The sequence below is a fragment of the Sycon ciliatum genome, chromosome 2 (assembly GCF_964019385.1).
Source record: "Sycon ciliatum chromosome 2, ocSycCili1.1, whole genome shotgun sequence".
NCBI classification, from domain to species: Eukaryota; Metazoa; Porifera; class Calcarea; order Leucosolenida; family Sycettidae; genus Sycon; species Sycon ciliatum.
This window is the reverse complement of record NC_088644.1, coordinates 30,816,360-30,840,486: the sequence shown is the minus strand read 5'-3', so window position 1 is coordinate 30,840,486 and position 24,127 is coordinate 30,816,360. Positions and strand designations below refer to the sequence as shown.

Here is a 24,127-nt window from a genome sequence, read left to right as displayed (position 1 = left end):
CTTGTAGTGCTGATATGACTGTGCATGCCATGCCTGCGGAGTGTGGTCACCAGCCCAGGTCACCAGTGGTCACTGGTCAACGCTTGTGGCTCAATGTAGCTGAACCATCGGACCTTATTTGTCAGCTTGGATCACGTGATCCATCCAGCTGCCGCGTGCGGCAAACAGCCCAAATAGCGCTAACTCTGGCCTGCGAGCGTTTGCTGCGACTAGCGCGCTAGCGCTCGTGACATACGCAAACGCGCTAGCCAGAATGCTTTGACTTTGATGGCTTTCAGCTTCTATTTTTTGAAAAGTAGCGCGCTCAGACCAGCTCGCTCACTCTTTTCCTCTTCCATTTTTTAGGGCAATTGTTTTGTTTGATAGACGAAGCTTAGGGTCTCTTTGGGTTTGCAACCCTTACCCTCCTGGAAAAAATCATAGTTGCTAGACTGCGACACTTCAGACCAGGTACTATTAGAGCCGCTAATGGACGACGAGCTATTTTCCGCTATCCGGAGCTCAAGCATTTGAGCAGCTAAATGGACGAGACTCCTGGGGTAAAGGATGCAGAGAATGAGGAGAAAACACTCGTATGGAGCAGGGAGTAGGTATTGTACTACTTCCTGGTATGGAGCACTGAGAAGCGGTAAGTCCTAGAGCAATTCTTAGCCAGTAATTACTTTCTCGCCATAATTATGTTCTCGTTTTTCGTGTCTTCTGTATTAATAAATGCCAGTACACTAGCAGTACGACTACACTGTAGGCGAGAGTCCATAAGCCAGAGTGTGCAGCTCTCCATCTATGCAGCATAAACAAATTAATAACAAATTTCCTTTGCCTAAGGGCTGGGTTCCACTGCCGCTCCGCCGCACATCATCCACGGCATGAAACGTCATCATTACGAGCTGGTCCAGCGAGGCCGCGGCTCATCACCAGCTTTCGCTTCGCTGCTTGATACAAAAAAATGCAAGCCGCGGTCACGGCTTGCATTGTTTCCCGCACTTAATTGTTTTATTGGGGGGGATTTTAATTCGTTGCACAGGCCAGAACACGAGGATTTTTTTGGATTTCACGCACGCGCAGGCAGGCTAAATGTCATCAAAAAACGTCGAGCACGATCGCGGTACCGTGAATGGCGAGTGTCACTGGAACCGCGCCGCTCTGCTGCATGCAGCCAAGTACCCGTGGAGCAGCAGAGCTGTGGAGCCGCAGTGGAACCCGGCCCTAACCAAACTTATAGCAATTTGAAAATGTTTGACAATTTTTCATAAAAAAACTTGACGACATTGTTCTTCTGTAGAGTGCCGCTGGCAACTCCATCGATGAACTCCATCAATGAGCGCAGGGATAAAGTTTAGAAACCCTTCGAGCGAGAACGTGTTTTCAAAAAGGAAGCACAAATATGCCGCGTAACTTCCCCTCTAGTATGGCCCCATCAAAGCCACTCGCTGACTACTTACCAGTAAAATGGGGTTGGACGGTTGTCAGATAAGCTGACATGTTTTCTGCCAACACAACCATAAGCAGTTGTCAACTCTCAAGACTAAAAGAGCTTGCGAAGTAAGTGAGAAACCTTGGCTATGAAAGCACATGAAGCGTCAGAACATAATCGAGCAAACTTGGACCTAGATTACCAGTGTCTGCTCCAGAGCCAGGTCAGTGGCCCTGTTTGTGAGTACTTGGACCTTTTGGAAAAAGAACACTGGGTTACCTGCGACCCGGTCGGAAGTCCTGTCGAGTACTATACTTTTTTATACTTCGAGGGTATACCGCCACTGACAGGCTGCATACGCGTGCAGATGCGTGCGGCCAGAGTGCCCAGTGCGAGTACGTTCATACATGTACATGTACAATCATGTACATCAGGAAGTCGAAAGTAAGTTTACGACTCCCTGACACACAGTAGCCGCACTTGAACGCATCTGGCCCTGGCCCAGTGTTGCAGGAGTTGTGCCAGGTAGACGTGTACCCGGTTTGTGTTAAATCTTAGAGCAGGTACTGCATACCCTATCATATCTGTGTACAGTCAACTTCGCTTATAACGACACTCGGCGGGGCATCAGAAAAGTGTCCTTATTCGCGAAGTGTCGTTATACCCGAAGTCGCATTCTATGTTTTACAGTTGGATGGAACTTTGCTCTGGGCATGGAAATTCTGTCGTTATTCGCGAATTGTCGTTATATCCGCAGTCGTTATTAGCGAAGTTGACTGTACATGGGTATACAGAGTCAGTGTTGTTGCGTCCCACTCAGCACCCTTCTGGTTCATTTCGGCACCAGCACTCTTTGCGTATGCAGAGCTGAGTAGAGTGCAAGTTCGGACCACAAGTACTCTGTAGCAGCTAGTTGCGAACCTAACCTGTGCCGTGATGCACGGCACTTGTGTGCATCTACTTTATCCCTGAGTAACCCACCAGGTATATGGTGCACAATAGGGCACAGTAAATAATCAGCATGCATCGCAGTTTTCTGCAACATACATGTATTCCTGAAGTCACTTTACACCTCAGAAGAATTGCGTCGCTAACTGTTAGTTATTCCCTAGGTCATTATGAATCGTAGAAAACCCGTCATACAATAGGTTCAAGCTAAAGTACCGTATCACCATGGTAATTACCTGGAAATTCGGTGTGTTTTCTACGTTTTTGTTAAACAAGCAGCAATGTGCCACAGAAATTACCATGGTGATAGAGTAGATGACCGTGTGAAGCGGTGTGAGATGCAGCAAAGGTGAGCCTGTTACTGCGAGTCTATGCCCTAAACAATTAACTTTGCCGTGGGATGATTCTCTTTGGGCTGCACACTCTGGTTAATGTACTCTTGCAGTCTTGGTGGCAGCATTCTGGTGCCAAAGATGATATTTTTTCAGAAAAATAAGCACTAGAGAAATGGAGTGGGAGTAACCTGAATTATTCTATTAGCAGAGCAGCAATGCTTGGGATATGAGATTATTCCCGTAGCTATGCAAAAGACGCTATTCAGTTGTACTTTAGTAGCATCTGGCGCTAGCCAGTATCCACACCGCTGTAATTCGGTGCGTGTCACGGTGCCTGGTAGGGTGGTTCACGTGGCATGCCATGGTTGGTGCAGTATCCCGTATGTGTCCCGTACCGTAATTCGAGTATGTGGTGCGCACCGTAGCACAGATGTATCTGGAGCGCTGTACGAGCTAAGATGTCGCGGCAAATATGGGGACATTCACAACATGCAATGTGAATATGCACGTCAGTTTCGTTTTAAGAAGTGGGTTTGACGGAGTAAGAAAAGGCCCCAGCTTTGGCTGCTGCATGCTAGCCCAGTGGGTACCAATCTCCTGCCATCGGCCGAGTGCTGATGGAACGGAGTAGAAGAAAAAGAAAGAAGAATATTGCGTTCAAGAATACAATTTCGGTAAGGGATATACAGTAAAACCTGTAACTAAAGACCACCGTCACTAGCGACCAGCCTGGTACTACCGGCCACTTCGCCAGGCACGGAAGGTCTCACATTCAAAATGCACTGTGACTAGCGACTACCTTCTGAACGCGACCAGCAACCGCCTTTTCCTGTCCCAAACACAATTTTTGACCCGTAACTAGCGACCGCGATGTAGGAAATCAAATGTTGCTCGAAGCTCCTTCTTGAAATTTTACTGATTTTCCATGGTCCTGAAAAGAATCTTTCGATACTACAGCTGAACAAATGAATGCAGGTAATTTGGGCTGTGGAGTCGGTGTGGACTGCACTACACCTGTCAAAATTTCAAGCGCTGTCAAGAAAAAACATGATAGGAAACGTCTTGGAGAGCGCATCGAAAGCGCTCTCTGATCGATGTTACTACTCGGAGGAGAAACGAAGACTGGGCAGCTCTGTCACCCCAGTCATACAGACGGATCGACGATGGCATCAAGGAATCCAGAAACAAAGCAGCACCACAAGGTCCTGATGCTCAAGCAATCGAGAAGTCACAACAAGGACAGTCGGTATGATTGATCGCATGAACAAATTTGAAGCCCAGCGCGAAACGAAACTTCCCCAGGGAACGTTTGACTCCTGGCTTCAGAAGTAGCAGCTGAATTTGAAGTCTGCAAAAAATTAATCTTCTCTCTCTCTCTTTCTCTCTCTCTCTCTCTCTCTCTCCATCTCTTCGTCTTTCTGACATTGCGCAAGTCCTGGGGAATTGTATTAGCTGCATTTTGACATACATATCATATAATGGGATCCACATATGGTCACGCGGTGCAAACCTCTAACTAAAGACCACCTACTACTAAAGACCGCTTTTGCTGGCACCAAGGGGTGGTCGGTAGGGCACAGTAAATAATCAGCATGCATCGCAGTTTTCTGCAACATATTCCTGAAGTCACTTTACACCTGAGAAGAATTGCGTCGCTGACAGGAATTCGATACCGGTTTAGTTTCTCTCTGGGTCATTATGAATCATAGAAAACCCGTCATACAATAGGTTCAAGCTAAAGTACCGTATCACCATGGTAATTCCTGGAAATTCGGTGTGTTTTCTGCCTTTTGTTAAACAAGCAGCAATGTGCAACAGAAATTACCATGGTGATACAGTAGATTACCGTGTGAAGCGGTGTGAGATGCAGCAAAGGTGAGCCTGTTACTGTGAGTCTATGCCCTAAACAATAAACTTTGCCGTGGGATGATTATCCTTGGGCTGCGTACTCTGCACACTTATTGCTAGGTATATCATTGGTCTTGTTCGGATCGTCCATTACGTTTGCAGCTGTTCAAACTTGTTTTGTTGTTTATTATTTTATTGATTTATTTATTCTACTTGCCTTTCCTATCTTCTTGTGTTTTACTTGTAGCATTAGGCGATTTGATCGCAGGACAAGAGAGGAGCTGATGGACGATCTCTCCAGTGTCCCTCTTGGTTCGGAGCAGCGCCGAGTGCTGACGTTGGGACTTGGGTAAGGATGAGTGTTCCCTCATGTTTACAAGTTATCCGTTTTGTCCAACACTAACGGTTATATGCAGAATACTGCTGAGTCAAAAATGTGCAACAATCAGCACAAAAACTGACTGATGAGATCATGACATTCAACGACCTGATGCTTAGCTGCATCACGTTTATATCCGTAAGTGTTGGACAAAACGGATAACTCGTAAACTTATGGTCCTCTTTTTCAATTTTAATCCTTGGCTCTCCATCCGAGTTCCCTCGTGTGTGTAGCTATTATTATTTTTTGGTGACAGTCAATTTTTTCTTCAGACTTTTCCCGTTTGTGTCTTTCCCTCAAACTTGTCAATATTTTTATTTACTTATTTTTTTGCCCAGGGTCTACATTCTACCTTTATTTTACTTAGACTAGGGTTAGCTGTCCGTTTACCAGTACTCATCCACACATATGTGCACATAGGGTCTACACAGAACTCTATCAGTAGATATTTTGTGTATAGGGGGTTGTCTATCCACCGAGATAGCACTATATACTCCCATTCTGTGTGTTCTCTGGTAGCTATGTCCCTTTGAGACTATACGGTGCCAGTGTGGTGACCGAGGTCAGGCCGTGTCTGCACTGGCATCGTCAACTTTGCCTACTGCTACGTGCTCCCCAGTGCTCCATCTGTGTCCTGTAATTTGTTTGGGGAGGGGGGGGGGGCAATACCGGTACTTCAGGTGCAGGGGGCAAGGGGGGGAATGGGGTGGGGGGACATCATGCCCCCAATGAACCTCTCCAGGCGTTGTTCTGGAGTAGACTAACCATAGGCGGAGTGTACACATGCAGCACATAGTTTGGGAGCTAGAACGCGATCGGACTCAGGCATATTCAAAGGCAGTCTATTGTGATAGTAGTCCTGGACGGATCTCACTATGATGATATAGGTTGTGCCCAGCATCACAATGCCAAACATTATAAATGACTGGTTTTTTTGCCTGAGGGGCTAGATGAGCATGCGGCTAGACTGCCGATGGCAACCAACAGGCTCAAGGCTGTGTTGAGACTTCGTGTGAGCGACCCGAGTCAATTGTTTACTCGCCATGACTAGGCATCGCATTGAGCATCGTATGCCCACTAATATATGTCACTGTTCTTAGTCGCACCGGGGGCGCATGCCCGTTTTCAGGTGACTTCTCAAAACACATAAGCCCTGGGTCCTGAAGGTTGGGCCTATTGTTAATCTAAATAGTCCTGGCTACTATCCCGCTGAGTTCACTGACTTTCTACTGAACCCGTATGTATGTGAGGAAAGTACTGTTCTGACCTCAACTGCGGATTTCATCAACTTGGTAGAAGGTTTGCCTGTGCGGGACGATCATTTATAATTGAGTATAGGTGTGACCAGCCTTTACTACACCAACATCCCCAACGGGCTCGGTTGTCGTGGTATATCACACACAGGTGTACAAGGTGGATGCCCTTCGCCCTTCGTACATGGTTATTAACAGCAGTGACTTCCTTGATGTCAGTCATTCGGAAGAAAAATGAGTTCGTGTATGGTAACGATGTGTTTCGGCAGATCCAAGGGACTGGCATGGGTTCGCCTGCAGCAGTGGTCTATGCCGACATTGTTATGCTGTATTTGGAGAAGCGGTACGTTTTGCCGATCTTAGAGGGGGAGGGTTTAGAGGTTCAGGTTTATAGGCGCTTTATCATTGCATGGTTTCGAAGGTCAAGTTCAGCGCACTTTAGATAGGAATAATAAGTGTTCGGCCCTCAAGTTTTCTCATGAACTGGCACATGATGGCATTGATTTCCTGGACACCACAGTTTTCCGTAGTAAGGGATACATGGCGGTGAAGCCTCATTTCAAGGTCACCAATCGTTTCCTGTATCTGCTTGTCGGTAGTAACCACCCCTGTAGTATGGGCAAAGGTGTGTTCACTGGGGAGTTGATCCGTATCCGTCGGTCTTCGACCCTTGACCACCACTACGAAGCTGCTGCCGAGCGGCCGAAGCAGGCTTTCCGGGCCCGTGTATACAAGCGCTCCATCTTTCATCTTTCAGACCCGTACACTAGGAATGGATGCGCAGGGAATGTATGTTGGTCAAATTGGCATGGGTTTGGGTTATTTCTGTAGTTGTATACAGTGCTCCTCATTGTATTTACCTGGGCCCGGCCTGCTGTCCTTCGCCCGTTGGCCTTGAGGTCCAGGTGTAATACCCCTACCATACAGTCCGGTGGCCAGCGCGGTTGTTACACGGTGGAACATCGGCAAGAGGTTGCTTGCTCGTTTGCCTCATGCTCAGTGTCCTCAGGGAGTTAGTATTTTCCTCCTGTTTGGATTTTGCAGTGTCTATGGTGTCGGTAATTGAGTTTTTGTTCTGTATGCTTTTCTGTGGTGTGTGGCTGTTGTTCACACATCTTTATTTGACTTGCTTCCTGGTGTGGTGTACCTTTTTGTTTTATATTGGTGTTGGTCTCACTCCGACTCACTCTGGCTGTAGAGTTCTAGCATCCGTAGCTGCCTCAGGGGGTGCCACTTCTTCCATCAGCGTCGACTAGTCCGCCGGTACGTGGTGCTATATTACGTTTAGTTGTCTGTTCCATCCTGTACGGGCTGTGTCCTGCTGACCACACAGTCTGGGTCTCCATACTTGCATGTTCTCATCGTGTGTAGTGTTCACACGTACATATATGGACTGTCACACCCATATGTTGTACATGTGGCTGCACGTGTTGTCTCTTTGTCGTACCTGCTGCTGTATTTGTGTCTCTGTGCTGCTGACCCGTACATGCTGCTGCGCTGCTTTGTTGTATTGCTGACACGTGCACCTTTTTGTGCTGATATGATATCGAGTACGCCACTTTTTGTGCTGATGAGGGCACCACTTTCCGATATCATGTTTCCTTTCGCCATGTCAGTTGTCAGTTCTCCCGTCGTCTCCTGAAGTGTAGTAATGAATAGCTCTCTCTCTAGCTCTAGAGAAAAACCACTTGACTAGTCCGTTTGATGTGTGGCGTGGCGAGGATATAGTAGAGGCATCTCGTTCTCCAACCGAGACGACATTTGGCGCCCAACATGGGGCTCAAACCCACGACCCTGAGATTAAGAGTCTCATGCTCTACCGACACATATATGCACGCGGCACCGTTTGTGCTCCTATCCATTTACATATGCTGCTTTCCACAGCTGTGCTGACAGTCGGTACGCACCGACTCTGTACGCATGCACGCACACCATTACATTCTGTTGGCATCATATTAGTGAGGTTTTGCATTCCGAAATTCGGCAAAAGATTCGGCACGCGGGAGCGAGGTCGAAAATGCACACGAAGATGCGGCATGTTTGTTCGGAAAAAGCTCACTTTGCCGAACATATTTTTCGGATGAATTTTCTTGTGGAAGAGCGCTAGCGCGTGATTTATTCAAAGAGGTTTCTTATCTTGGCATGGCTTCGCAGGCGTCTTTGACGACATCAGCATCGTCAGCTACCTCTGATTGCTCCTCTTCACTGCCTGTCTACTCTCTTTCGCCTGGAGTGTCCTCACCGTCATCTGTGTGGCTGAAAAGACTATGGCGATACCCATAAAATTTGACTTGGCCATGGAGTTGGTTTTTCTGAGGCGACTGAGGAGGCAGGTTTAGCCCTCGACTCTTTGGGCGCGATCAAAGTTTGTCGGAATCAGCAAGAAAAGGAGCACGGGACAGGACATTGCTGATGCTGGGGCTCACGAAATCAAAACACATCATTTTCGACTTGCAAAACAAATGTCGGTGCGAAAATTCGACATTTTGATGTTCGACAAATGACCAAAGAACGCCGAGCCGAAATTCGGAATGCAAAACCTCACTATTGCGGAACTTTCCGGAGCTCCGAGCTAGTTGTTGTTTGGAATACAGCAAGAGAACAACATTACATTGGCGCTGCGAGCAAACGCCTGATCCTCGCCATGTCCCTACTGTCACTACCGCCTCCGGAGCCATTCCCGATCTACAGCAGTCTCTACGACGCTGCTGCCCATTTTCTTGCCTGGGAACGGTGTTTCCAACTCTATGTCGCAGCAGCCGGCATCTCGGATGACACTCGCCAGAGAGACACTTTCCAGTATGTGGCCGGCAAGGACATCCAGCAGCTCGTCCCTACGTTAGCCAACACTGGCAACAATCTCGACGGCCTCATAACCGCGGCCGCCGACTACTTTCAGTCGAAGCAGAGCCCCAGCATGGCCCGCTTCCACTTCCGGCAGGTCACCCAGCAGCCTGGCGAAACGTTAGACACGTTTTATACTCGTTTGCTGGCATCGGCAACGACCTGCAGCTTCGCCGGCGATGCCCAGAAGAACGTGGCTCTCTGTGATCAAATTGTGGCAGGATGCACGTCCGATCCACTCCGCAGAAAACTGCTGGAGACTGCGTCCCTTGATCTCGCCAAGGCGCTCAAGGCCGCCAGAGCATTTGAAGCGTCAGTGGAACAGACGACGGCGTTCCGGCACACACAAGACTCGATCAATGCCCTCCGTCATCAGCCACCGTTCTACAAAAGGACACAGCCGCCTCCCGCTACTGTTTCAACTCCGTCGCGTCGACCGATGCAGTCTTCGCCACATCCAGCTGCAAACTCGTACCACCAGCCACCTGCCCCAGTCGCCACTCGCGCTCCAGGCCAGCGGGAATCCAGCACATCGCTCTCCTACCGCTGTGGAGAGCCAGGCCACCCTGAGTCACGTCGCTACGCAGTTTTGCACTGTAAACGTCTGCCCATGGGCGTATCGTCCGCATCCGAGATCCTACAGCGCACACTGGACGCCATGGCTCGCTGGCCTTGACGGTGTGAAGAACGTCCACGACAACATCTTCAACTTTGGTAAGAGCGTCGAAGAGCACAACCGACGACTCGCCGCCTGCCTCCAGCGGCTCCAAGATCACAACGTTACACTCAACCTAGCCAAATGTCACAAATGTCACATCCTCAAGCCTCGGCTCAAGTTCATGGCTAGCGTCTAATCCGACAAGGGCATCCGCGCCTCTCCCAGCCACCAGCAGTCTGTGGCTACATTCTCTACGCCATCTTGCGTCAGCGACATACAGAGTTTCCTGGGTCTCACCAACTTCCTCCGCCGTTACATTCGTAACATGGCCGATCTCACCACGCCACTCCCTGCTCTCACTAAAAAAGGTACTGTTTGGCGTTAAACTGATGTTGAGCAGCAATCATTTGATGCACTGAAGAAGGCCATCGCCGAAGACTGCATGCTGCAATACTTTGACCGCAAGCGATACACATCACTGTATGTCGACGCATCGCCCACCGGCCTCGGCGCAATCCTGTGTCAACACCAAGACAACGGCCACGATGCACCTGTAGCATTCGCCAGCCGTGCACTCTCCGGCGTTGAGCAGCAATATTATCAAACTGAACGGGAAGCATTGGGTGTCAAGTTTGGCTGCCTTCGCTTTCACCACTACTTGACAAGGTGATCCACAGTTCACCATTGTCACCGACCACAAGCCGCTCCTGCAACTCATGGCCGTCGGATCGAGACCTCCGCCACGAATTGAGCGCATGGTCCTCCGCCTGCAGGATCTCAGCTTCCAGCTCCAGTACAAGCCTGGCCCAGAAAACCCGGCCGACGTCGTCAGTCGCAATCTGCAGCCTCATCCCGACTTGCCAACCATCGGCGCACAGGAAGACACTGCGTACATACATGCCCTAGCTACAGCAGCTAAGCCGAATGCGTTGGCTCTGAAGGAGATTGCGGACGCCACCACCGCAGACACCACACTGCAAGCCATCCTTTCCTCTCTGCAATCTGGCCGCTGGGATTCCAACCACACCACGGTCCGCCCGTACTTTGCCCTCCGCCATGAACTGTCTGAGAGTGACGGTCTACTACTCCGCAACGACCGTCTCGTCATTCCCACGGCCCTCCAACGGCTTACCCTGCAGCTTACACATGCGGGCCACCAAGATATTGTCCGCACCAAGCAATGGCTTAACAGCAAGGTTTGGTGGCCCAACATGGCTACTGAAGCCGAAGCACTCTGCCGGCAATGTATTCCGTGCCAAGCAACTCTCTCAACGACACCGCTACGTCCGGGAGTCCGTGCCCACACCACCGTCCACCAAGCCGTGGCAACGAGTCTTCGTCGATTTGTATGGACCCATGCCTAACGGTCAGCACCTGCTTGCCCCTATCGACCAGTTGACTCGCTACCCGGTCATCAACGTGTTCAGCACGACACCCACTACGGCCGGTGTTGTTAAAGCTCTGCGCTCTACATTATCCAGGTTCGACTTGCCCGAAGAGCTAGTCTCGGACAACAGTCCTCAGTTCCGTTCTTCGGCTTTTGCTGATTTCCTCGCGCAACACGCTATCCAGCACCGCCACACCCCTCCTTTGTGGCCACAAGCAAACGGAGCAGTCGAGTGCCTCAACCGTACCATTGGCAAAGTTCTGCGAACTGCCAAACTAGCTGGCGAAGACATCAATGTTGCATTAGACCAATGGCTCCTAGCGTACCGCACCACGCCACACCCTGCCACTCACGAGGCACCGGCAACACTCATGTTTGGTCGCCCCATCCGCGACAGCCTACCCTGCATTACGGCAGCCGCACCAGACTTGCCTTCAGCTGCCCACCGTGACCAGCAATTCCGCCAATCCCAGTGCGACGCTGCCAATGCCACCCGCCGGTCAAACACCCCCATCCTCACTCCTGGTCAGCGCGTCTTACGCCGCAATGAGCAGGCACACAAGCTCTCACCACAGTGGGATCCCAACCCCTGGACCGTGGACCAGATCTCTGGGTCTACGGTGACAATCTCCAACTCAGCAACTGGCCAAAGATCGACTCGCCATAATTATGTCGTTCGTCAAGCCCGTAATTGTTGTCACACCGCCAGCCCATCACCCACTACCAGCTGAAAGTTCTGCCACCACACCTTACAAAATTACAACAAAATCACATGCAAGAAGTCCTTTCACTTTGACTACTGCTCGTTGCGTGACATCACTCCTCACCAAAGGACTTCCTGGGGATCACAATCCTAAACAGACAAATGTACGAATACCGCAACTGTCTCTGTTGTTCTGCACGCCACGTTCAACACGACTGCGTGCAAGACACAGCTGATCATCGTCGCTGTACTCTTCCCTGAGCACGTTACCCTGTCGCTGCAGCCTGCGACGGACATTCCATAGTTCCACCAACTTGATGGCTTGATGTTCCCATTGACGTCGACCATGCGGTGTTGCCATTGACGACCTTCAACTTCAGGTCCTTGCCGTGGTCCGCACCATTCAAGAGATGGGCCACATTTGGTGTACTTTCACCCAGTTGGTCACTTATTTTAACCTTGCCGACTTTCCACTGCCGGACTGTTGCTTCAACAACTGGCGGAGAGCATATACGCATATCATCACTCTTCCTTGCAAACATCATTTCCGTCTCCACCACGTCCTTATCAGCCTGATCCATGCCTGACACCCCCAAGGCACTGTCCACTGTGCCGCCGGGCTGGTGGAGCGACGGACCGATTCTCCAGTGACGGTCGTCGTCCACAAGGCTGTTGGAGTGCGCATCCAAGATGTGCTAGAGCTGTTCAGTGTCGTGCAATGCTATCGCATGAGCTGATTGTTTAGTAACTGGTGGTGTTAGTGGACAGTATAGCGTAACTTGTAGTTCCTTGGTCTTTCTCTTTTGTATAAACAAACTACAAGTAGTAAGCTAACGATAAACTAGTTACACTGAGACAATTCGACAGGCACAAATTACAACAAAATCACATGCAAAATGTGCTTTCACTTTTACTACTGCTCGTTGTGTGACAACCACCATCATCAGTGTGCGCATTGCGCCTGGTTTGGTGCATGCCTGGTGGAATCTGACATAGCGGCTGATGCAGTGGGCACGTCAGGTAACACCTAACGCAATGAAAATGACTCAACTATGACTTGGTTCGATTGCAACAAACCTAATGATAGTGGTACCGAAACATTCGGGTAACCGGAGTAAGTGCCAATTGATATTTTTGGCTCCAGTCAGTAAAGTGATTCAATTGCAATACAATTATATACGTACGGTGGAACTCACTTAGTACGTACCCGGGTAAGACATACACCTGCATAGCACGATCCTCTTTTGTCGCACGAATTTTCCTCCCATAAGCACATATTCAGATGTGTACGGATACCTTCTGTTCATGTGATTCATTGTCGCTGTGTTACTGTATGCAGATCTCACTCAGCTCTGCTCTCCGAGCATTCTGCTTCCAACACGACTTCCCGAAAGGTATGTATGGTGGCTAATAATGTGAGAGTCTTTACAGATTCCAGTGCTCTCATGCCTTTTGCAAGTTCCGTTTGTAAGTCAAATGGAACATGGTTTGTGGTCAATACTTCAGCAGTAGTGGTGCGAGAATATTCGGGTGTCAAATTGCTCGGAATTGATGTATGATAACGGAGAATATACCAACATGTGAATCACTTGGAGATATGGTTTGCCAGGTTCTGTTCACACTCACTAGGCTAGACCCTCTCGAGTATTGTACAACAGTTTTGGCCCAGGAGTGGTAAAGGGCACGGGGCAAGCTATGTCGGGACCTGCTGTAAAGTCTGCCATACACGAGCTGTACGTCTTATCGGATGGGATATACCCCTGATATTGCTGATAATGAATGGCCCAGTTTCATTGTACTGCTGTCCGCGATATTATATCCTTAGTGGCATTGTTAACTTCTCATTGCTTGTGGGGACGCATGGATCATATGTCCATCCAACACCTGCCAACCGGAACCCACCGACAACGCTGTCGGTTGGGGTGGACCACAATCGGTTGGTTTTTGAGTCCAAGATGCCACCTAGGTAGCACACAGCATTGCTAATCTGATTTTAAATTAGCTGCGCAAATCCTGGCATACTTCCCGTAAATGCATCTAACTCCCAGGGTACTTATGAGTTTTTAGGTCTATGTGGTACTTGTGTCGCATTGGCAGCCACTGTTCCGTTCTGTATTTTCTGGTCTATGTGTCGTTGAATCTCCACAGAAAATGTGCTCGCGCATTAGAAGGAGGTGAAAGATGCACCTGCAGGAGAATACATGCTTAAGAGAAGGCAGAAACATGCCCGGATCCACCAGAACTAGTGCTGGCAAGTCAACAGAGGCGAGTACTGATAATGTTCCAGATTGTGGTAGGATCACATAAGCAAAATTGACACTGGGAGGCACGGCGGTGGGTCAGCTCATGGCCAGCGCCAGCTCCAGTGGATATCACGTGCATCCAGTTCTAGTACTATAGTATGACTGCTACAAAGTAGTGCGGCCCAAATAGAACTCGGGTCAGGTGCCGAAGAACTGGGGGGGGGGGCATGTGTCAATGAATGGTAATAACTCCGGAAATCATGCTGGTGTATCGAGGGCGTGGGCCAATGAAGTGCTGGATTGATGGTGGACGACTGTACTGCAATCTTGGCTGGTCCCACTATCGCAGAAACAGCACTTCCTGGTGCAACCACCCTATCCTGCAATCTATATAATAATTATTATAAGAGATTTGTGTGAACGATTTTAGCATGATGCAAGTCAGCTTATTGTGCTGGGGGCCTGGCTACATGTCACTATAGCTTTTTATTGACTCGATCACCGCATTACGCTGCCTTGCGTTGACTTGATTGAGCACTCTTTTTGGTTAGTGTCAAAGGTATATGTAATATGTATCTGCCTTCGTGCAAAGCTCTCTTTGTGCGTGTCTTGCAGATAGCTCGCTGACTTTGATGCTTTGAGCCATTTTCAAATTGCTTTTTTGTTCATTTCATATAGACCGTATTGCCATTTGTTTAACCTCCCGCTCTGAGCTCCACTGATGGGACCTAAAAAGGCTGAAACAGCTGTCTGGAGATTGAGCGTCAGTATTATGGATTTAGAATACACGATCTGGGGACAGCACTAGTACTGTCTAGCTGTTTCGTCCTTTGTGGACTCATCAGCGAATCACGGAGAAATAACTCTTAACTAAGGATGAACCTAGCAGCCATGAAAATAGATAAATAATGCCTCCAAGCCAGAATTCAAGGCTACATGTGTAGGCCCGAATGTGCCTTGCCCGAGTGCTGAAACTGATAAGTCATTGAGATACGCATAGAACATCTGGCAAAGGAACTACTAAAGCCCCCACAAGCACGGTATTCTACTTCAACAAGGAAGAATTTTGAAAGCATGCACAGCCCTACATGTATAATGTTGGTATAGGTAAGCCTTGTTTGATAAATTAACATGACAAGGCGGGGGACGCACTGTGTTAAAAAACAGTGCTCCTGATACACTAGTGTGTCCTCGGCTTTGTCACATGCTGTCAACCGATCAACACATACAACGTTGCATGCAAAACGGCTGCAGCCTCGAAGTACGGAGTGCTATTTTGGAAAATGCTAGATATACAGCCTGTACTTATACAGGTGTTCTATCAACTAGTGCCATTATGACAACGGTAGCTGAATGATACATGTACATAAACCCGGGGTCATCATTGCAAGAACCTCTGGGTCTAAGCCCGAAGTAACATTCAACTACATGACTGTATACACCATCATGTATACACCATCTTCGTAGTAACTGAGTCTACCCCTCACCCACTACTGCCACTGTGACCACAATTGCGCACAAACAGAGGACCTTAGAGGACCTACTTCTAACTACAGTGCTGGCCAAAGAAATCCAACCTTATGAATAAAATTGCACCGGGCGCTACGCAGCCCTAGTAGTAAACATACTGGACCGGTCTGTGCTCTCGAACGCGGCGCTACTTTATTAACGAGGTTGGATTTCTCTGGCCAGCACTGTACAAAATACACACATGCACACACAACACTGCTAGGCTTTCCACCACCAAACTAGGTTTTGAAACCGAAGAGTGGCAAAATTCAGGGCCAGACTAGAAAATCTGGGGAGACCTGATGGTTTTTTAAAGCAAAACACAGCCAACACTCTGCAGCCTCACAGCCTCAGGCAGGTTTTCCCGAGTGCACAAAATTAAAAGTTGTTGAGGCACCACGAATACAGTCGGGCGTCACAGAACGTGGGACCCAGGAATGTACGTGTATAGTATACCTCTAGGAACACCACAGCCAATAACGTTTTAAAACGAAACGCAGTGTCAATAGACTCAAGTCTCTGCTTTTCTGGAATACAGATTCTGCTACACACGTATTGCTCACTATCCAGTGGGATGTGCATCTAAGAAGGTGGTACAAGAAGTCAAGGAACTAAGCCTAAGGCCAGATTGCTGAAAGGTTTTGTATAACTGACGAACCTGACCTTGGAAACAACAGCCGTGGATACGTGGCTTTACTGTAATAAATGTACAGGTACACAAACAATTTGAATGCAGAAATAACAACAACAAACAGGGAGAGATGTAGGAAAATATACTCGGCCCCTAGTGAATTTGCTTGTGTATTAGCTTGAAAACTTTGGGTACACTTGTTGAGAGACCTAACTGCATGCAGCTAAAATATGGAGTGCCGTTGTCACCGACGACTTTTCCAGTAAAGTTGCGGCTAACATCTTCTCAGGTATTCCCGGGTCTTCGCTAAGGCCGTAAGGGTGAATGATAATTATCATGTGCGTCTTCTATTGCTGATGTCGCTACACTCGATGGTGGTGCTGATGTACTGATTGTGGTGGAAGATATTGAGATGCCGTACGTCTCGAACCTTTTCGCCAAGTCTCCGCGGCCATCGCGCAAGAGGGTCGGGAGCACCACAACTGCAACGCCACAGATCCAAGGATCGATTCTCGGACAAAACATTCTTCAGATTGCCAAAGGTCCCCAGTGCTTGGCAATACTGGCCTGTACAGCATGAACACACCACACATACGCCCACACACCATGTACCATGTAAACGCCCGTTGCAGGAGAAGCACGCAAATCTGCAAATGAATTGGATGTGCACCCACAGATTTTCTCGTATAGGAACAATAGCTGATCTGAATCTGAATAAAACAGATCAAGACTAGTGCCAGATAACAGTCTAATCCGCACAAGGCAACTGGCGCAGCCATGTGAATCTCGAGCAAAATGGACAAACATGTCCCCAATTATCAGCAAACGGGTGTGCGTTACAGGATTGGCCTGGCAACTTCAAACAGGCACAATCCACTAACGTGGTGCCCCGTCAACTTCAACGGGAACACACCGATACAAACACAGCCCACAACAGCAAAACGGGAACGCCGTTACAAATATGGTGCCCTGGCAACTTAACGGGAACGCACCAACACAAGCTGGCCTGGCACCTTCAAACAGGCACAACTGACAAAACACGGCATCCGGCAACAGCAAATGGGTAGGTACACCGTTACAAGAACAGTCCATCGCACCAAAATGCTGCTGCCACAACATTATAGCAGCAGCACGCCAGACATGCATACATGGCATTCCCAAAAGCAGATACCTGGAGTCAAATTCATCCATCACACTGTTTGTTAGGGCTGAATTTTACAGTGACAATAGCAAATCCCACCTAAGGCACATGTGATGAGATCTGTACACCAACTATTGTCACAGAATCAATGCACATTAGTAGAGCATTAGAACTCACTTGCGCTCGTACCCTGTCACGTAGAGATGCTACTCTACGTGTACTGTTCCAATGTCCATTGGGGTGGTATGCCGGCCACTTGCCAGATGTAGAGCTTTTAAGCCGTACTTTGCCACCGTCTGCTTGCCGTATCATCACCTCACTTGCAACTCTGGATTCCAGGACTGTCGCTCCAACAATGGGCATGGAGCGGGAGCTAACCTGATAACAGTTGAGAGCGTGACAGAGTATCTTATTTAAATAAGGCCGAGTAAGGTGGATCCCTTTGGCAAAAGTGAACACAGGCTTGGTGCTACAGGCATGGGCTGTCATGTACCGGAATAGCCAATACCGGGCATGTTTCGTCGACAGTAGATGGAACTGCGACGGCTCCACCGTATATGGCCGCGTCTTAGTGACCTTCAGGCGCAACGTGACCAAGTCAGGTGCGAGACTCCCAGCCTCCCACACAAATACTCTTTGGCTGTCAAACGAGTGAATACTAGTAGATGATGCTAAATACTCGCTGGCAAACAATACGCCATACAAGGCCAGTAGTATACTTACCCACAGCATAGCCTGATCTACAATATGACTGATTGGATCGTTGTAAGTATTGCCGAAAATGGATTAAGTCGTCCACTAAAAGCTCTTTGAAACTCGGATGTTGAGCCAATATGGCAATAATAAAATTAATGTAGAAAGGAAAAGGAGGTATGGATATGAGTGTAGAGTAACTGTCACTATATACTAAATACAGTCAGAAAGTGCAACAACCAGGCACTAAAACATTTGACGACCCGACTCCTGGCTTCAACACATCTCCGTAGTGTTAAGGAGAGACCAAAGAGGGAAAGGTAATACTGGTTTCGTCATCGTCCAGTAACAATCAACATTTCTTGTTCTTGTGGGACTGTAGCTTCAACTACTAGCTTGTGCTCATTTTCGTTGCGCTTACCTTCCCCTCTTTGGTCTCTCCTCTTAACCTTGAACCTTCCAAGTTGGAAGGCTGTTGGTTAGCGCTACGGAGATGTGTTGAAGCTAGGAGTCAGGTCGTCGAATGTCTCAGCACTCTGTCAGTTTTGTGCCTAGTTGTTGCATTTTTTTTACTGTAGTAGCTAGTTACAGTGGTGGACAGTTACTCTTAACTCGTATCCATATGTCCTTTTCCTTTCTAATAAAAGCTCTATCCGCAAATATGCCGAGGCGGCTTGCCGTCTCTCCCTCTATGCCATGAAACACAACTGTTGAGCGAGCAGCTTTTAGGCCAGCCCCATTGCACAACAGGTAATAGGCTACTAATAGCGTAACGCAGCTAGGTAAACACGAATCGATGAAAGAGGCAGACTTCTTAGAACAAAGAGACTAGTTGTGAAGGACACAACATTTTCAGCAGTCAGCAGTAGGAGAAATTGCTCTTAATTATGCAGCAATACTAGGCTTACACGTTTGTGTCATGCGTTCTGAGACGGAGTCCTTGACTAGCTCGTCACTGGCCGCACTCAGAGCAGCAGTCGTCACTACACATGGGTTGGGAAGCAATGGACAAAATTAACACTTGCCATGCACACATGCACTGCTTACCAGCTAAGTTAATATGTCATACTGTACTGCAGCAAGCAAGGAACTGGCAATACCTGCACCAGGCCTATCTACTGTGACCCATGCCATTGTGAATGAGAAGAGGCAGCATTTGACAGTATGAGCGGTGTGATGAACGGGAATGCATAATACAAGCCAGTCGAGCATAGGTACATGTACTTACGGACGCAAGTTGGCTGCACACCGCTCCACTGGCCGTTGATTTCACAAGTACGCACGGCCGAGCCCATAAGGACATAGGGAGATGTGCACACAAACGTGGTCGTGTTGCTGAACATCAAGCCATTCACGGTCATTGAGCCCAGTGCCGGTGGTGACAGGACCTGGCAGTCGGTTTGACCTGCACAAGCACAGAGTGCACAGAGCACAGGCATTCAGTGCATGCATGTTTGGCCTAGGGGTGAAACGAGTGCCAAAATTGAGGACTTGAGTACTCTTTGAAAAAACGAGCGAGTATTCGAGCGAGTACGAGTATTTTACTGACAACATAAAACAATGTACTGCACACTCTCTCGTAACACTGAACGTATTACACCTGATACACATGTAGTCTTGCATGCAGCCTAGTGCAGGAAATAGTCTGAACTACGTCTTTCGTTGGTAAGTAGGGACAAGTAATAATTTCACACTTGCATGGGTTATCAGTACTGGTCAGAGTAACAGACGTGCTTGATGTACAAGCATATAGTACACTGTGCATAAGATACTTTGAGTATTTTGCGAAGCGAGTCCTCACTCCTTTCGAATTTTCGAGCAAGCGCTCGAGTATTCGATATACTCGTTTCATCCCTAAAACGTTTGCGTATGTGTGCGTGGCACAGACGTTGGTTTTGAATACATTGTAGTACACGCATTGTGTAAAGGAAATTGATGCGAAGACTGCCTCAACATGGCCATGCAAAGTAATAAAATAAATACAGCAGTGAATAGCGGTCAACAGTAGCTCTACATTTTGCTTGTAATAGAAGTCATTAGCGTCAGAGCAAGAAGAGGGACAAGACGAGTCAAGGGACAATCCGGAGGACGCAATACCATACGACCAACTGTTTGTTTCTACCAGCGTTATTGTACCGTCGACACAGCTCTGACGACGATATACTGGGCGAATGCCGCGGGGCCTCCCAGCGTGTCAGCGGCAGTGGGTGATGGGTAGATAACAAGGTAGCTTGCGGACAACATCGGTGGCATGAAGCCTAGTGACTGCCAAGCGTCTTGGCGCGACGGGCGAGCAGTACAGTGTCATGCCCCAGGGGCTGCTGTGGCTGTCGACGTGGGCGGGTCGTAAGGTGCGTTCGCAGGCCTTCATGGCGCTCGGACAACTGCAATACTAGTACACAGACTCTCACTACTAGCTACATAGTACTCTGATTCTGGCACGTTATTTCTGCATTGAATAGTGATTGATTTTCCGCGCCGAATATCCGACGCTGCATGCATGTCCAATGCGCGTCAACAGTACTTCACACTTTCCTTTTCCCGCGTAATCACCTCAGCTATGCCAGTTTTGTATGTGGAAACCCCCTATATAATAGCAGTTTGGTCTATATCTTTAATCATTCAATATCTACCTTCACTGATGAGCTATGTATTAGCGAAGCAGCTGTCTGAAGGAGTTTATCAATATCGTCTACGGAAGTGTCCTCGCAATGGTGATGGTTGTGTGCAGGAGGGTCTAGTCGGCTAAAGAGCGCAGTGTGGTGGTGGAGGTGACTCAACATTTTCTTCAATGGCCGAGAGCTCTGTCGCACCCTGTAATAATAATAGAAGTCATGGTACTACTATCAGTGCTGCTGCTGGTGCTTACCTGGAGCTGGTGTGACCTTGCCTGGGCAGTACTGTGCATCAGAGCCATCAGCACAGTCGTACCAAACACCGTCGCAGCGCTGTGATGGCAGGATACAGCCACTGGAACGCAGGCAGGGCAGGTAGCCAGACTGGCACTGCAGTTGAATGGCTGGATACACGTACCCATACACACAACACACAAAGCAGTCAAGAGATGAAGAAAGTGTCTGCTCGGCACATCTTTTGTACAGTCAAGAGATATTAGCATATTCGGAGGAGGTGGTAGCCTAAAACAGGCTCGACAAAAGTTACCGGCTTATGCCAACAACTCAGTGTTCTGGTAGAGTAGACGGTTCGATACCGGAACGCCTTGACAGCCAAATTTGTATAGACCCAAACCGATCATCAGCGTTGATTTTTCACTCGAAATATGTTTGTGGAAGGAAACTGGCATGTTGAAGTTTGCTCTGGGGCCAGAGTCAATCGAACTGAGCCACTCCTTTGTGTTCACCCATTGCCTCCAAGTTGCCCAATTTTTCGCTTCGAAAAAGTTCAAATCAGAGGTGGCTCAAAACCGGACACGTTTTAGAGTGCACGTCAAATTCACTCTGGGTCTGAAATTAGGTAATTGCTATCGCTCCACGACGGCCAGTACAGAGTAACAATAAGCCTTGTGTGTGCTTCCATTAGTTTTGATTGGTATGCGGTGCTTTATTGGCGAGAGGCGAGCCGCTGTTTACCTGCGACAGGAAGTTGATTTTTCGAAAGTCGTAAAACTCAAGTCGCAGTGCGAAGCAACACGTCAAAAACTCACCTGTTTGGTATGGCGCGTCTGGTCATCGCAGAGCCATGAAATGTTGGCTCGGAGTATAACACATCGTAGTCTCACTGTGACATATGTTTTCTAATCAAAATACCAAGAGAGAAAGTGAATATTGAGTCCGTTCCGGTTTGCAACCTGTGTCCTATTTGAAACCGTCGCCTCTACCCGGTGAAACACCCTAACCATACACCTACAAGTATAACATATATCCTAAGGACTCAGGCTGAGATGCCCGACTGGTCCTGGGCCCTGTGATAAGCACGATCATCATTTGTGATGATGAAAAGTGTCGCGAATGCGATCGGATTTATTCGTAGTCACGAGCACAATGCATGTATATCCAAGAATTCACAGCTACGTAGGTCTACGTATACATGTATCCTTGTTCAGTGCATGATCTGTACGTTCAATCACTCGCATCCCTTTGTGACACCCTTTTTCTCATCTTGCACTCGTTTGTATATCTAAGGTTCAATTCTGGGCACCCTTTTTCTCACCTTGCACTTCGTTGCATTTCTAATGTTTCCGTTCCGGGCACCCTTTGATTCAGTTTGAACCCATGCACCTTGGCTTGCACACGCACCGACATCCAACACGGACTGTGTGTACGACTATCGGCATCTTTGATGGCCTTCACTATCCATTTTCATGCTCACAGTTGGACTCGTTGCACCGTGCGTATCTTTATGTGTCACCTTTTCAGCTACATGCACGTGGAGCTGTTTTAGTTCCACAACTTGGTGCTCTTCTTGCTTCTCTTTGATTCTTCGCTACTCCTTGGGAGCTAATTTCGATGCGTTTGTATATTTATCGCTTGTATATTTCTGCTGACGCTGTACGCAAGACACTTTCACGGCACACTACTGCTACAGGCATACACTCCGACTCACCTATATTATCGCTCTCCCCTTGTAAATATTCAGTTCAGTCTTGATTCACAAGAAAATTGGGCACTAAGGAAAATATGGTCTGCTTCGAGTGGTTTATGTAAAGGGTATGTCCATGGTTCGCGACATTTTGGTGCCGAAACCCGGGAGAGTCGAGCGGCGACTCTCCTAGTATAGGAATTTGAACGACCGACGAACCATGGAAAACCAAGCGGCGGTGAGGGGCAAGCGCCAAAAGGCTGCTCGTCACCACAAGACGATCAAAGATATGGAAACGACAACGGGTAGTTTCCTCTCGGCAATCTCAACGGACATTGAATCGGACCCAGCAGCAGTCAGAGAGCTATGTCAACACAATTTCCAATTGGACTCGCATCTCGAGGCGCTCGAAATTTCGCTGGAAAAGTATACTGATTTAATTAACGGGTACGAAATAAAAGGGTCTGACGACCAGGAATTCAAGGAAAATCAAACGGAATGGATCGAACAAATGGATGAATTTATACGTGTAACTAACATTAATTTGGTGTCACTAAAATTCTTACAAATGGAATGTCAAAAAAAGGATCCGCAACCTGCAGCCACGGCAATGGCGGCAGGAACTACAGCAACTATAATGGATGACGACAAACTCGACAGACTGCTGTCGGAAATGGTATCAATGAATCAAAGCAATCAGAGCATCATGACAAATTTGACGAATTCTCAGAGTAATGCTAGCAATAAAACTGGTAACACGGTCAAATTGCCTAAACTGGAATTGTTCACTTTTGATGGTGATGTAATGAAATTTAAGGAATTTCAAGATATGTTTACTGCCACTGTTCACACAAATAAATCTTTGTCTGATGTGGAGAAGCTATCTTACCTGAAAACACACGTGAAAGGAAAAGCGCTGGAATGTATCTCTGGTTTGGCCCTGTCAAATTCAAATTACAAGGTTGCATGGGATTTGCTAATGGATCGATTTGGGAAAGACCATGTTGTAATCAATGCTCGGATTTTATTCGACACTGGGGCAACTAGATCCTTCATCACTGAATCCCTATGCCACAAACTGCACTGTAACAAGATTGGAGAGGACACAATCTCAGTGTCAAGCTTTGGTAACGAAGAACGGAAAATCGAAACCATGCCAAGAGTCAATCTACGAATTGAACAACCAGACAAATCTTGCACGGAGGTCTGCGCAAATGTCACATCAATCCTGTGTCACCCAATTCAACGATTCCCGCTTCCAAATGATATGAAGTTGCATGGCATGCCTCTTGCGGAACCACCTGTACAGGAACCAGAGAAGTGTGACGTGGACATACTGATTGGTGTAGATCACTATCACAGATTCATAATGGACGGCAGTATTGCACTGCAGAATGGCATGTGCATGGTAAAATCAACGTTCGGGTATTTACCATCAGGAAGTACGGAGTATCATGGAATTACGGATGATGCAGTACATGTACTCACTACGTTGCCAACGACAAGCCACGATCCAATGGAGGATACTCCTGTCACTGCTATTCTCGTGCAGGGGGAGGGTCCTGACGGATCACCAGCAGGCATGGACCCGGAACAATTCAC

The 24,127-nt window shown here is 48.1% G+C and overlaps 2 protein-coding genes across 6 annotated transcripts in view; one reads left to right on the top strand and one right to left on the bottom strand.

Moving 5' to 3' along the window:
• The first annotated feature begins 276 nt into the window (after positions 1–276).
• On the top strand, positions 277–14,084 carry LOC135809661 (uncharacterized). Of its 5 annotated transcripts, XR_010552219.1 has the most exons (6): positions 281–628; positions 4,503–4,572; positions 4,793–4,894; positions 7,376–7,440; positions 13,109–13,163; positions 13,918–14,084. XR_010552219.1 is itself a non-coding variant. In XM_065323065.1 (5 exons), the coding sequence occupies exons 1-5, from the start codon at positions 547–549 to the stop codon at positions 13,945–13,947; spliced, it is 339 nt and encodes a 112-aa protein (XP_065179137.1). In that variant the 5' UTR covers positions 284–546; the 3' UTR covers positions 13,948–14,084. The 5 variants fall into 5 exon arrangements, 2 of the variants coding, with proteins under 2 accessions (XP_065179136.1, XP_065179137.1); XM_065323065.1 differs by lacking the exon at positions 7,376–7,440 and having other exon boundaries at positions 284–628; XR_010552220.1 differs by lacking the exon at positions 4,503–4,572 and having other exon boundaries at positions 290–628.
• A 1,705-nt stretch (positions 14,085–15,789) lies between these two features.
• LOC135809660 (sushi, von Willebrand factor type A, EGF and pentraxin domain-containing protein 1-like) overlaps positions 15,790–24,127 on the bottom strand; it is a 19,538-nt gene continuing 11,200 nt past the window's right edge. Inside the window, exons 6-9 of the mRNA XM_065323063.1 lie at positions 20,856–21,005; positions 19,215–19,391; positions 18,895–18,969; positions 15,790–16,719 (exon numbers count right to left, since the gene is read on the bottom strand). Of these exons, the coding sequence (XP_065179135.1) occupies positions 16,487–16,719; positions 18,895–18,969; positions 19,215–19,347 (441 nt within the window). The 5' untranslated portion in view covers positions 19,348–19,391; positions 20,856–21,005 and the 3' untranslated portion in view covers positions 15,790–16,486. The remainder of the gene's footprint in view (positions 16,720–18,894; positions 18,970–19,214; positions 19,392–20,855; positions 21,006–24,127) is intronic.